Source organism: Bufo gargarizans, chromosome 10 (genome assembly GCF_014858855.1).
Source record: "Bufo gargarizans isolate SCDJY-AF-19 chromosome 10, ASM1485885v1, whole genome shotgun sequence".
Classification (NCBI taxonomy): domain Eukaryota; kingdom Metazoa; phylum Chordata; class Amphibia; order Anura; family Bufonidae; genus Bufo; species Bufo gargarizans.
Window position 1 is genome coordinate 9,716,644 of NC_058089.1, and position 14,318 is coordinate 9,730,961.

Here is a 14,318-nt window from a genome sequence, read left to right on the forward strand (position 1 = left end):
CCGGTCTTGAGAATATCATCTCCCTCCACTATTTGCAAAAACAAGCAGGAAAAAAAAATACAGCAAAAAATACACGTGCAAGAAAAAAGAAAAAAAAATGCGCTTATTCTGGTGGCAAAAAGCACAAATACTAAATTCATGTGGGTAAGGGACCTACCGAACGAAAGTATGCAAGGCTACACTGCAACGGAAGCGAACGTGGTCATGATGCAACACGCGGGTCACCAAAAATCTAAACCTCCTGGATTTCTAGTGAACTGCGCAGGCTCCCATGCTTTATGTTTAGCTAAGAGAAACTAGATGCATTGTAGCAAACCCTCAGCTGTGCGAGCAGAATTAGGTTTTCGCCTGAGGGTGTAGTGCCCATTCACTGACAGCAACGCAAAGTACATTAAATTTACATGGAAAAACCTTCCTTGTGAATTGTCAGTCATTTGCTCCCTGGACTGGAGGGAGAAACAATGCATTAGTTACACCTACACCTGACATGACCTGTAGAGCCACACAGGCTGTTCCATTCACTGAATGAAAGGAGTTTCTACCTCGTCCACGATTAACCGTTCACAGGTCCCACAGTCACAAAATGAATGTAAGAATCAGCGATAATGGCATGCAATAGATAAAACGTGTGAACAGATTGTATAATGAAACACTGTACAAAAATAGTTTGTTTGAAATTCTCACAGTTTCAAGATCTCTGCTTGCTGTCGGTAAATTCAAACATTCTTTATTAGGCTCCTTATAGAAGGAATTTTGCTCTGTGCATCCAAAGCTTCTAGCAACAGGATATCTCAGAGGTATAAGTTTAAAAGGGGGTTCTGACTATTTAATACCTGATTGACCCCCGCTGATCAGCTGTTTGAAGAGGCCTCTTCCTAGGCCGTATGACGTCACGTTCATCGGCCACATGACCTTGGCGCAGTTCAGTCCCATTGAAGTTGATGGGCCTGAGCTGTAATACCAATCACAGCCACTATACATTGTATGGCGCTGTGCTTGGTAAGCTGTGAGGAGGCCACGGGGCTCCGGTGAGCGCCGATGCCTTCTCAAACTTCTGATCAGCAGGGGTGCTGGGCGTCGGACCCCTACTGATCAGATATCCTGTGGAAAGGTCATCAGTATTAAAGACTTGGAATACCCCTTTAAATTAGTGGCACCTGCCGTGTATACTGCACACTATAGGTTTCTTTTACTGGATGCCTCTTTTCAGATAGGTTTGACATACACTATGTGCCAGTGGCTTTCCCGACACAACACTAAACAGGCTACCGAAACAAAGTGTGAAAAGCGACTTACATCCAGAGGCTGAAAATCCACCCTGCCATGAGCCTACTTGCACAAAGCTGAAGTCTGTTACAATGTGTCAGTGTAGAGAACAGCCATCAGCCTGGAAGCCAACTGTGTGCAGTGGAATATCTACACAGATACATAATAATAAGAACAGTGTGGGCTAGAACATTTCTATTCGCTGGCAGCAAACAGACTTCTTGAAAATGGTGATGACTGTTCAAACAAAAGTATAATAAAATGTTGCTACAGAAAAAATAATAATATATAAACCTTTAAAGGGTTTTCCCGGTATTACAAATGGGGGTCATTTAATTCAACAAGATTTAATCATATTATACACGAGACCTCAGGGTCCGTGGCTGCACGGAGACAGGACTGAGCGGCAAACTCTGCAGACATGGCGGATCTGATGCACAATCTGCACAAGTGACAGTACAATATATGCAAGAGATTTTCAAAAACCCTACCTAAAAAAAATCTGCACGGGCTGCAGTCAGATTTTACCCTTTATAGTGCAATAAATTGAAATCCCAGCAAATCTGCAAGTAAAACATGTGGATTCTGCCACGGATTCATGTGAAAATCTGTGGCGGAAACACTTTCCCGCGTCTGACCATACACTGATGCGTTTCACGCTCATACACGTCATCAGTACTGGAGCGGTGTAGTCCGTGTACTGCGGAGATCCTGGATCACGGCTGCACGGACATGGTTCTTCCTCCACATTGCTGCTCCTATGGACTTGCTGCATACACTCTTAGCAGTGCATATAGTGCAGGGATGGGCAACCTGCGGCTCTCCAAACTACAACTCCCACCATGCCCTGCTGTAGGCTGATAGCTGTAGGCAGTCTGGGCATGCTGGGAGTTGTAGTTTTGCAACAGCTGGAGGGCCTCAGGTTGGCCATCCCTGATATAGTGTATGAATGGCTGCATTTTGAAGAAACCCTGTGTGTACTAGTAGAGAGCCCCTTTATCCAGGGTTCACCTTCAAATAAAAGGCGACTTTCGTGCAATACGAGTCGCGTAGCTCTGTTTATCTCCCCCCAAAGATGTGAATGCAAAATGCAGTATGACTGCCGCAACTGCGCGCCATTTCCATCCATGGACCCCAAATATTGGCGTCAACTTTACAGATGCATTAAAAGGGGTTGTCCGAGTGTTTAATATTGAAGATCTATCCTCAGGATAGGTCATCAGTATCTGATCCGACTCCAGGGCGCTGTTTGAAGAGACTGTAGCCCTCTGTGAGCGCCGTGGTCTCTTACTAGGCCAGTGACGTCACATTTATCAGTCACGTGGCCTAAGCTCAGCTAAGTCCTATTGAAGTGAATGGGGCCGAGTTGCAATACCAAGCACTGCCACTATACGGCGGGCAGCGCTGCGCGCTCAACAGAGCATCACGGCCTCTTCGAACAGCTGATCATGGGGAGACAGGCATCAGACCCCCTCCGATCATATACCGATGACCTATCCTGAGGATGCTTGGACAACCCCTTTAAGTCAGACATATCGCGTATGTCAATGTAGTGCAGAGGAGCCCGCCGCTCACCAAGTCATCACCCATAAAAGCAATAGCAGGACAGGCAAAAAATGAGAGTATGATCAGATTTGTGAATGGGGTCAGAAATCACAATGTACCAGCCACACAGCGGGAGCCACGGCGAGAGGCACAAGACAGTGAGTGACCAGTCCATGGGTCAGTGGGGTCCACAATGGCTGCCGACCGCGAGTGTGGACAACAGTGGAAACGGAAAAAAATAGCAGCAGATTAACCCCTTGTTCTCTCTGCACTGCAGAGACGACGCACAGCATCATGGAGTCCAGCTCCTGGGGCAGCTCACAGGCTCAGCTGCCGCTGCAGGTCATATATAGAGGTGGCACTTTTGTGGAGAGCGTCAGATACGTGATCTTCATGTTGTAGGATCTGGGGGCTCCCAAGCACCCCGCCATCTCCCAGCATACAGGGCATGCTCAGAAACACGTCGTGCTGAATGTCGAAGAATCCCTAAGGAGAGAACACACAGATCGGGATTACTGGAGCGAGTCTGTCCGCGTGCAACCAGTCAATATTCTGCTGTACGTATACGAATTTATTGTATTAAACGGAGTATTCTGCAATTTTCTAATATTCTTTGTGTTTGTTTTTTCACCATTTTCATTACCTTCGTTTGCTTTCAGTGAATGAAAATATGCTTATGTGCATCCAGAGGCTTAAAACCGGTCCTAAACCATTGAGATATTTATTTATTTATTTTTTATCACAGGGTTCTCTGCTTTGGAGAATACCTACCTGTTAGAAGGGTGTGTTAAAAATAGGCTGAACACAAAATGTCCCCCTGTTGGGACCCCCAGTGATCAGCTGTGGTCTGATAATAAATCAGTAAGTGTTCAGTATCCCTGCAGCGCCCCCACAGAGGAAGCAAAGTATTAGGGCTTATCCACAGGACCGCGTGTCGCCGCAATGCACGGGCACCGACCGTGGGGGCGCCGCATGCAGATCACAGACCCATTCCCTCCGTAGGGCTTCCGTGCCTCCGTTCCGCACCGACCTTCCGGATTGCGGACCCATTCAAGTGAATGGGTCCGCATCTGTGATGTGGTGCCAGAACGTCCGGGGCCTGTATTTTGCGGACCCTGCCGGCACACGGTCATGTGCATGAGCCCTTACACAGTGTCCATATCAAGGGCTGTCTGTGTTATACAGGACAGGGCAGGTCCTCCAGAGCGAGAGCCCTTGTAGCCACTCTCCACTCCGGCCAAGACATGAAGATCCTGATCGGGGAAGCCCCCTCTAGTAACCTAGAATTCCCTAATAGGGTGTAAGAAAATGGGTTTACTAAACTGGACAATCAATTTATGGAAAAACTGTACTGAGTGAACAAGGTCCACGTGTGTTGAATTTCTCTCAAAGTCTCGTATCCGTGTGGAACACAGGCTCGGGACTGGCATTAAGAATCTGAGCTCCCATTCACTGGCTGCAAGCAGAGAGCATGAAAATGGGGAGAAGCTGAAAAACAAAGCATAATAGAAAGCTGCAGAATTTTTCTTTGCATATTTTTTATGCGCTAATCCCATTTTCAAGAACCTTTTGAATAGGTCATATTAGGGGACTGAAATATAGTTAAGGTTTAAGGGGGACCCATCTCTCGCAGCCAGAGAGCAAACCGAGGGGTGTTGCAGGAGATAACAGACGACTGGTATCATTTATCCAGTATTCATGGGCTACAAAACAGGGCAGAGGGAGGAGGTTCCTGCTGCCTCCACTTGTCCTACTGTGAGACACATGACAGTGAGGAGGGGAAGAGGGGACATTGCTGAGATTTCTTTATATATATATATAATTTTGATAGAAAAGACCGGCACTCGCTGTAGATAATTTCTTTGTATTTATTCAGTCACATACAGGCAATAAGTGACGCGTTTCGATGCTATCGCACCTTCTGAAGGTGCGATAGCATCGAAACGCGTCACTTATTGCCTGTATGTGACTGAATAAATACAAAGAAATTATCTACAGCGAGTGCCGGTCTTTTCTATCAATTTTACATTGGGACGCCATCCCATAGACTCGTGCACCGTGATTCCTTAACAGCAGTGCCGACCTGTGATCATCATATATATATATGGCGTCATAAGGGCTCAATACCGGAAAAGAACTGATCAGTTTTATCCCCATGCATTCTCAATGGAGAGCAATCCGTTCAGTTTGCATCAGGATGTCTTCAGTTCAGTCACTGAACGGCATTTTGGACGGAGGAAATACCGCAGCATGCTGCGGTATTATATACGTCCAAAATTCCGGATCATTTGCCGGAATCGGCATGAATTTTTTACATTGAAATGTATTAGTGCCAGATCTGGCATTAAAAATACCGCAATGCCGGATCAGTCCTTCCGGTCTGCGCATGCGCAGACCTTTAAATATGTGGGGGGGGGGGGGGAAAGAAACTGATCAGTTTGTCCGTATGACAAACGGAGAGACGGATCCGTTCTTGTGAGACGGATCCGCATCCTACAAATGCTGTCCGTTTGCATGCAGATTGCCGGATCCGGCAGGCAGTTCCAGCGCAGTAGCCTTACGAGAGAAGTTCTGGGGTTGATTTTTAGCCCTGTGTTTAGCGTCCCTTTAAATTCTGCCCCATATGGTTTGTATTTGTGTCACAGTATGCTTCCAGGGTGCTGACCCTTCACCAGAGATTTGTCATTACCTTAGCAAGTAAAGAAACGGAGTGAACCTTCTTCTTATTTTGCACAATGGTGTCTGTGAGGTCAGCTACAGACAGACCGATAGACCATGACCTCTGACCTTTACCTTTCATGACCTCCAGAGCTCTGTGAGGATAATGGAATATCAATGACCAAGGTAAAAAACTCAGTGACGCTACATATCATTTCACACTCACCTGTTTGTCAGCTGTTCCTGGAACAGCCTGGGATATAATTTTGCAGAAGGCTTGAGATTATTTGCCGAATCCGGATCACTCCATGCCGCCACTAAAATAAATCCACGATGTTCAATTCATGTGGCTTTATTGCACAAAAATATTGTAAGTGTATTTAGACCCCCCCATTCTGCGATGGTTTATTCCACAATGATGCAGTCAGTAAAAGAAAATACCATGTATGTTGTGGATCAGACCACTGTACAAAGATGATAGGGGGCGCTGACTACATTTAAAAAACAAACAAAAAAAACACAGTAAAAATACAATACCTTACAGAAGCCCTCACATCCTCACCTTTATCTGCTCCTTGCTCCCCAATGATCCAGCTTGACTGTGATTCTTCGGAAGAATTGGCCAACGTCTGAACGATATGCTGAAACCTTGCAGAGTCCAAGTTACACCCAATCCCTATGACTTGTCTGGAGGGAAGCCCACTGAATTTCCAAGCCACGTAGGTCATTATCTCCACTGCAATTCAAGGGGAAATGTCAATGAGATGTTATTTACATGTGTAGGAAACAATGGACATGTATTATACAGGATGTTTCATGGACAGATCCACAACCAAAAGACTTACCAGGCTGGGAGGCAATCAGCAGCACACTGTTCGGGCAGTGATGGGCCACGGCTGGTACAAATCCACGCAGCAGATCCACGTTTCTTTGTAAGACCTCCAGATAGGACTGAGCGTTACTCCATGCATTCACCGTTATGATTACGACTTTTGAGTCGGCAACAGAGGAGAGATCTGAAATGACGTTCATTAGGGCAAATGTGTTAAAGGGGTTTTCGGGGGAGGAAAATATTGATGACTTATCCTCAGATCGGTGGGAGTCTGACTCCAAGAACACCCGCAAATCAGCTGTTTAAAAAGACGCTTTCTGGCCAGTGACGTCACGTTTACTGGTCACATGGCCTGTGCGCACCTCAGTTCCATTCAAGTAAATGGCCTGGGCTGCAATACCAAGTTAGGCCACTATACGATCGACGGCACTGTGTTTGGTAAGCTGCAAGGAGGCTGCGCCCCCTCCAGTGCGCCGTGGCCTCTTTAAACGGCTGATCGGCTAGGTCTCAGACCCTGCCGATCTGATAATGATTTCCTATCCTGAGGATTGGCTTTCAATATTGAACTTCCGGAAACCCCCTTTAAAAGGTTATGTACACCTTCAGGGGTAATTTATGATTACATTTAACTTATGTTGGGCTCAAAATCATTTCTTCATCTGGTCTTCATTAAAAATGTGCAGCCGTTTCTGAGCTACAAGGGTTATAAAAATCAGTCTGTTTGCAAGCTGTGACCTCCTGATCTCATAAACACTCATTCTAACTCAATTAAACTGATAAAAATCTGGCTTAAAAGAAGTGCTCATGCGATCAGAGATAACAGCTTCACATGAGCCATCAACTGACGGGATTTAAAAAAAATAGTTCAAAGTCACAGCTTGCAAACAGACGGATTTTTATAACCCTCGTATCTCAGAAATGGCTGAAAATTTTTAATAAACATCAATTGAAATTCTGGCACATAACAGTCACAATTTAAAAAAACTTCTTGAGACTTTATGGTGCTTACAGGCCTTTTTAAAAAGTGGGTGAGGTCTAGCAGAAGGGGTGGGCCTTATCTTGGTGCATACCTTTCTTAACCTTTTACCTACCTTTACTGACTTCCACATTTGGGATGGAGAAGAGCTCCAGGTCTGTGGCTCCTCCACCTTTCGATCCTCCATCACTGATGTCAAGAAGTAGCAGCTTGTCCGCAGCCCTCTGGACAGAACATATATCATGTCAGCAAATTGTGGTGTAGATCTGGGCACACAGACAGTGGGTCTCTGTCCCAATGATAACACCCTGTGGTGGGCGGCCAAAAATCCAATACTGCAAAATTCCATTAATCTGGCACTGGATGGTCATGAAAACCTGATTCTTACCTTGGCGGATATAGCCAATAGACAAGCCAGAGCCAAATCTCCTCCTCCGATCACCGTGACTTTACTGCTGCTTTTTGTCCTGACATCTACAGCAGACACCCCTGTTAATGTAATGATATAGCGTCACATCAGGGGGCACAGAGTGCCAGTGTCGTCAGGAGGCCTCTCCATCCTTACCGTCAGTGACCCGGGAGATAAAGGACAGGAGCTCCTTCTGTCTGGCGGCTTCTGCAGCGGAGAGGGAATACAGCGGGAGCTCATCCTCAAATGTCGCCGACATCTCCTTGATCAGGCCGAGGATGGTGGATTTGGGCTGTAAGAGGCTGAATGTTACCAGACGACAGTGGAGGGTATAATGGTACAGTAATGGCTGCTTACATACAGGTCTGAGATCATACTGTACATAACCAACCGCCAGCTGTAATGGTACCACCACACGCAGTGTATACGACGTGGACTGTCAGCAGCAGAACTGTGCGCAGGACATCTACAGTGTATATGACATGGACTGTCAGCAGCAGAACTGTGCGCAGGACTTCTACAGTGTATACGACATGGACTGTCAGCAGCAGAACTGTGCGCAGGACATCTACAGTGTATACAATGTGTACTGTCAGCAGCAGAACATCTACAGTATATACAATGTGTACTGTCAGCAGCAGAACATCTACAGTATATACTATGTGTACTGTCAGCAGCAGAACTGTGCACAGGACATCTACAGTATATACAATGTGTACTGTCAGCAGCAGAACTCTGCACAGGACATCTACAGTGTATGCAATGTATACTGTCAGCAGCAGAACATCTACAGTGTATACAATACGTACTGTCAGCAGCAGAACTGTGCGCAGGACATCTACAGTGTATACAATATGTACTGTCAGCAGCAGAACATCTACAGTGTATACAATGTGTACTGTCAGCAGCAGAACTGTGCACAGGACATCTACAGTGTATGCAATGTGTACTGTCAGCAGCAGAACATCTACAGTGTATACAATGTGTACTGTCAGCAGCAGAACTGTGCGCAGGACATCTGCAGTGTATACGACGTGGACTGTCAGCAGCAGGAACATCTCAAATGAAATCTGCCCTGATAGATAGATAGATAGATATAAAAGTCCCAGTAAGAGCACTGAAACGTCGCTTTGGTGAACACTACTTTTGAATCACATCCGTGGGAGTGGCGTGGAATTTCTTTATTTTATTGGATGTTGGATCACCTCCACAGCGCAGGCACACCGTTACTTTTTTGATCGCTGTGCCGCTTTGATTATTTTTTTCAAGATAGATAGATATGAGATATAGATCGATATTAGAGCTCATGCACACGACCGTTGGCTGTTTTGTGGATCTGCAAAACACGGATACCTGCCATGTGCATTCCATATTTTGCGGAATGGAACAACCCCTAATAGAACAGTCCTATCCTTTTCTGTAATGTGGACAACAATAGGACATGCTCCATTTTTGAGGGCCACGGAACGGACATCACGCGGTGTGCTGTCTGCATCTTTTGTAGCCTAATTGAAGTGAATGGGTCCACATCCAACCTGGACAGACGCGGGCCCATAATTCTTTGCATCCTCCTCTAAAGGCCAAGGCTCCAGGGCATCATTTGGCCAACTGCAAGTTGTGGCAAAATGGTGGCATCCCAGTGACCTGCTGGTGAATTCTAGAGGGACGGTGGCGACATTCCTCTCCATATACAGTAATGCTGCGCGGGCGACCCTGCATCTCCTAAACCACCTGATATATAATCTATACAATATAACGTTTGCTCATGGCTGCTGGTGACATCTGCCTCACATCATCCCAGTCACAACCAGAAACTCCAGTCTGGTAAGTTAATTACGGAGTGAAACCAGTCTGGTCGCCGTCATGTGACCTGTAATACTCCGCAGTTATGTCACCATCACATGACATGATTACGGATCTAATAGGAGCGCTCATAGTGATGAAACACCAGGGCAGGGCCAGTAGTCGCCATAGCGACCAGATCCCAGAACTCATTTTTCAGAGGCCTATGGAAAATGAAAGCAGTGACCTGATTGGTTGCTATGGGCAACTGCTCCGCTCACCGGTTTGTCACTGACGCCTCTCTCTGGCGTGTAGCTCGTTAGGTGTAAGCCTCAACGAGATCTCTCATCACCATGACGATACAGAGAGCTAACAATATTTACAGTTTAAAAAAGTCAGAATTTAAACCCCACCCTGAGAAAGGCCCCAAACGCCCACTTTGGGGTGGGATTTGTATAAGCCCCACCACTTTTGTGGCCCAGTTTGCAGGCCTTTTGGCAGGTATGTGCTGGTACTTACATGGCTCCAGTTCTGCAGGTACGGCAGGTAGATCCGGCCATGATTATCTATGTGTTTTCCAACCCGGATCCCCATGCTCTGTGTGGGCTTCAGAAAGCAGAGCGGGGGGGCGAACGGGTGAGAATCCAGGAGCCACAGACACACGGGGATGTTATAGGAGGAGCCTAGAGGACGGTAAACAGTATATACGGTATATACACATACCCCAATATACAGATATATACAGTCACTGCTGAAACATGTACCCCAAGAGTCATTATCCCGTACCCCGAGTGTCAGTGTTATTATCCCGTACCCCGAGTGTCAGCGTGTCATTATCCCGTACCCCGAGTGTCAGCGTGTCATTATCCCGTACCCCGAGTGTCAGCGTGTCATTATCCCGTACCCCGAGTGTCAGCGTGTCATTATCCCGTACCCCGAGTGTCAGCGTGTCATTATCCCGTACCCCGAGTGTCAGCGTGTCATTATCCCGTACCCCGAGTGTCAGCGTGTCATTATCCCGTACCCCAAGTGTCAGCGTGTCATTATCCCGTACCCCAAGTGTCAGCGTGTCATTATCCCGTACCCCAAGTGTCAGCGTGTCATTATCCCGTACCCCAAGTGTCAGCGTGTCATTATCCCGTACCCCAAGTGTCAGTGTCATTATCCCGTACCCCAAGCGTCAGTGTCATTATCCCGTACCCCAAGCGTCAGTGTCATTATCCCGTACCCCAAGTGTCAGTGTCATTATCCCGTACCCCAAGTGTCAGTGTCATTATCCCGTACCCCAAGTGTCAGCGTGTCATTATCCCGTACCCCAAGTGTCAGCGTGTCATTATCCCGTACCCCAAGTGTCAGCGTGTCATTATCCCGTACCCCAAGTGTCAGCGTGTCATTATCCTGTACCCCAAGTGTCAGCGTGTCATTATCCTGTACCCCAAGTGTCAGCGTGTCATTATCCTGTACCCCAAGTGTCAGTGTGTCATTATCCTGTACCCCAAGTGTCAGTGTGTCATTATCCTGTACCCCAAGTGTCAGTGTCATTATCCTGTACCCCAAGTGTCAGTGTCATTATCCTGTACCCCAAGTGTCAGCGTGTCATTATCCTGTACCCCAAGTGTCAGTGTCATTATCCTGTACCCCAAGTGTCAGTGTCATTATCCTGTACCCCAAGTGTCAGTGTCATTATCCTGTACCCCAAGTGTCAGTGTACCTCTATACTATCAGACATTACCCTGAAATTTCATGGGAACCGTTCCTGAGAGATTCAACAAATCCTTCTGAGATTCGTCTGTAAACGCTGAAAATAAAAAAATTACAAAGATCAGGATCCTTTAAATCTTTGTTTTCCATCAGGACGCGGAGCATTAAGCAGTATACAGCAATGTCCGCTGCATCAGAGAGGCCATAACCCTGGGTTCACACCTGAGCGTTCCTCAAACGCGCGTTTTACGCGCGTTTTTGTCGCGCGTTTTTGTAATAGTAAACGCGCGTTTGACGCGCGTTTGTGTCATTGACTGCAGTGTCCTATGGCCACAAACGCGCGTCAAAACGCCCCAAAGAAGCTCAAGTACTTGTTTGAGCGTCGGGCGTTTTACAGCGCGTTCGTACGCGCTGTAAAACGCCCAGGTGTGAACCCTTCCCATAGGGAAGCATTGGTTTTCATGTCTTAAGCGTTTTACAGCGCGTTTGAACGCGCTGTAAAACGCTCAGGTGTGAACCCAGGGTGAAGGTAACATGCACTTACCTGCAGGAGCCATCCTGTGCCCCCCCCCCCCCCCCCCCGATGTCCTATCTGCACTACTTGTGATCCTCCCACCATCGGCCTCTGTTACACTGCAGTACATGTCATCTTGGCACGGTACGGTACTATTATGTGGATACTCCATAGTACTGCTATTTAGCACTATATGGTGGTATTACATAGACACTATATGGCGGCTTATGAGTCCCCTATAGCGCTCTGTCAGCCCCAGGATACAAGTCCAGGTAACATATGCGGTATAAGGATACGGAGGTGACTTACTGTAGGTGTCCATGGAGTAGAGGAAGTTGGGGAAGGCTCGGTGGACGTCCTTTAACTCTTCGATAGTCAGGTCTCGGAACTTATACTGTGGGGTAAAGCAGAGTTATATCCGGATAGCGGAGCTCACAGACGTCATGATTACAGGGATGAGAAACATTCGGGATGGGTGAAGCGACACAGCGTCATCGTCTGGACAGAAATCGGCCATAGTTAACATTTTTGGCTGATATTTGCTAATCTGAGAGTCCCAGGAAAGATCACTCCTAGAATATTCCCAAAAAGATTACGTGCCCTTCCCCCGGAGTCACTGAATATACATGGCGTAACGGATACGCCATACCGGATATGGCGTAACGGCTTCCAGGCAGTCCTTCATTCAACCACCAACCTACTCCAGTCCTATGTAGTTTATGGGGTTGTCTCAGGATTTAAACGTATTGCCTACTTATAGGAAGGGGGTAGGTGTCTGATTAGTAGGGGTCTGACTGCTGGGACCACCACTGATCACGAGATCCTGTGTCCCCCATATGGATGGAGATGTGGGTGAGAAAGCGCTGCCGCTCCATTCATCTCTATGGGACGCAGATAGCCAAGTACAGCGCCCACCTACCTCCTATAGAGGCGCATGTGCGACCTCAGCATGGGGGTCGTGGCCCCCAATCTCGTGATCGTGGAGGGCCCAGTGGTTGGACTCCACCACCTATCCTAAGCTAGCATCAGCCAGATACTGAGCCCGATACTAGTTAGTAATAGTCATGTCATACTGGTATCAGTCCAGTACTAGTTAGTTACAGACCAGCGGGGACCGTACATTGTAGGAAATGATCTGAGAGGGACGGGAGTTAGGTTATTTAATAGGGCGCACACTGGCGAGCGAACGCTATTACCCCAACTCCCCTGACGAATCGGCGAAACATGTCGGGAGGGGCAGTGTTTGTTGCTGTGTTTTAGGCAGGAAATAGCAGAGGGAATGTATTTGCAGTTGGCAGGGAGAGCTCTAGGGACAGTGCGACACTTGTGTAGCGAATTGTGTGATGAGACGGCTGTGAATCGATACATCAACTTCTATAGTGTATCAAGACGAGTAGAGTGTCGTGTGCATGTGATAGTATAGTTCACGCCTTGTATACGGTCTGCTCTCGCCTCATAGTATATTGCTGCTGATAGTAGCAATACAAATATATTACAGATTGCAAGATCAAACTGTGCGCAAAAGCAAATCTATTACAAAAAGGTGTCAATACGCGGAGGCGCTGATGTAACAACAACACCCAGCGTTCATTAACAACACAGCGCTGCAATGTAAAGCACGGACCCGACTGCTGCCATTATTAGTAAACAATCAATGTCCCCTGTAACGTCCTGAGAGTTATAATAACACTTATCTGTTCTATGTTTTAAATAGAATACAATAAAAGATGTAGTTTTATATATACACTGGTTAGGACCCCATAAGGGATTTTTTGGTCATTTGACCGCTAGTTAATTGGAGCAGTACTAGTCATGTGATGCTGGTATTAGTCCAGTACTAGTTAGTCATAGAGCAGTACTAGTCATGTGATGCTGGTATTAGTCCAGTACTAGTTAGTTAGGGAGCAGTACTAGTCATGTGATGCTGGTATCAGTCCAGTACTAGTTAGTTAGGGAGCAGTACTAGTCTTGTGATGCTGGTATCAGTCCAGTACTAGTTAGTTAGGGAGCAGTACTAGTCTTGTGATGCTGGTATCAGTCCAGTACTAGTTAGGGAGCAGTACTAGTATAATCGCTCACCTTCCCCAGCCGCTGCTTCACCTGCTCCCCGCTGAACTCCATGTCTCCCGGGCTCCGGGCTTCAATCTCTTCCTGTTTCCTCTGCTGAGCCCGGGAGAAGCCGGGGAGGAGCCGCCGACATCACTGCAGGCCCGGGCCGCTCCCTCCCCCGCCGGGGAAGGGAAACTTCCTGCACATGTGTAATACACTGCAACCCAGAGCTGTCCTCACACTGCACACATATACACTGCAACCAGGGGATATCCTCACACTGCACATATATACACTGCACCCCAGAGCTGTCCTCACACTGCACACATATACACTGCACCCCAGAGCTGTCTTCACACTGCACACATATACACTGCAACCCAGAGCTGCCCTCACACTGCACACATATACACTGCAACCCAGAGCTGTCCTCACACTGCACACATATACACTGCAACCCAGAGCTGTCCTCACACTGCACACATATACACTGCAACCCAGAGCTGTCCTCACACTGCACACATATACACTGCAACCCAGAGCTGCCCTCACACTGCACACATATACACTGCAACCCAGAGCTGTC

General features: G+C 47.2%; 1 protein-coding gene across 1 annotated transcript; it reads right to left on the minus strand.

Annotated features, from left to right (window-relative positions):
- Positions 1 to 1,567: 1,567 nt before the first annotated feature.
- Positions 1,568 to 13,905, minus strand: UEVLD (UEV and lactate/malate dehyrogenase domains). The gene is made up of 12 exons (XM_044269770.1): positions 13,763 to 13,905; positions 11,993 to 12,077; positions 11,201 to 11,266; positions 9,988 to 10,151; positions 7,843 to 7,978; positions 7,666 to 7,766; positions 7,393 to 7,501; positions 6,315 to 6,485; positions 6,032 to 6,205; positions 5,696 to 5,786; positions 5,501 to 5,624; positions 1,568 to 3,297 (listed from the first exon to the last, which is right to left on the minus strand). Exons 1-12 carry the CDS (start codon positions 13,802 to 13,804, stop codon positions 3,130 to 3,132), a joined length of 1,431 nt encoding a protein of 476 aa, XP_044125705.1. The 5' UTR covers positions 13,805 to 13,905; the 3' UTR covers positions 1,568 to 3,129.
- Between the last annotated feature and the right edge of the window lie 413 nt (positions 13,906 to 14,318).

Coding starts and splice junctions, on each gene's coding strand:
- UEVLD (XM_044269770.1), bottom strand. CDS start 13,804: ATGGAGTTCAGCGGGGAGCAGGTGAAGCAGCGGCTGGGGAAG. Junction 6,486..7,392: donor AAATGTGGAAGTCAGTAAAG/GTAGGTAAAAGG, acceptor ACGTCATTTCAG/ATCTCTCCTCTGTTGCCGAC. Junction 5,625..5,695: donor CAGGAACAGCTGACAAACAG/GTGAGTGTGAAA, acceptor TTATCCTCACAG/AGCTCTGGAGGTCATGAAAG.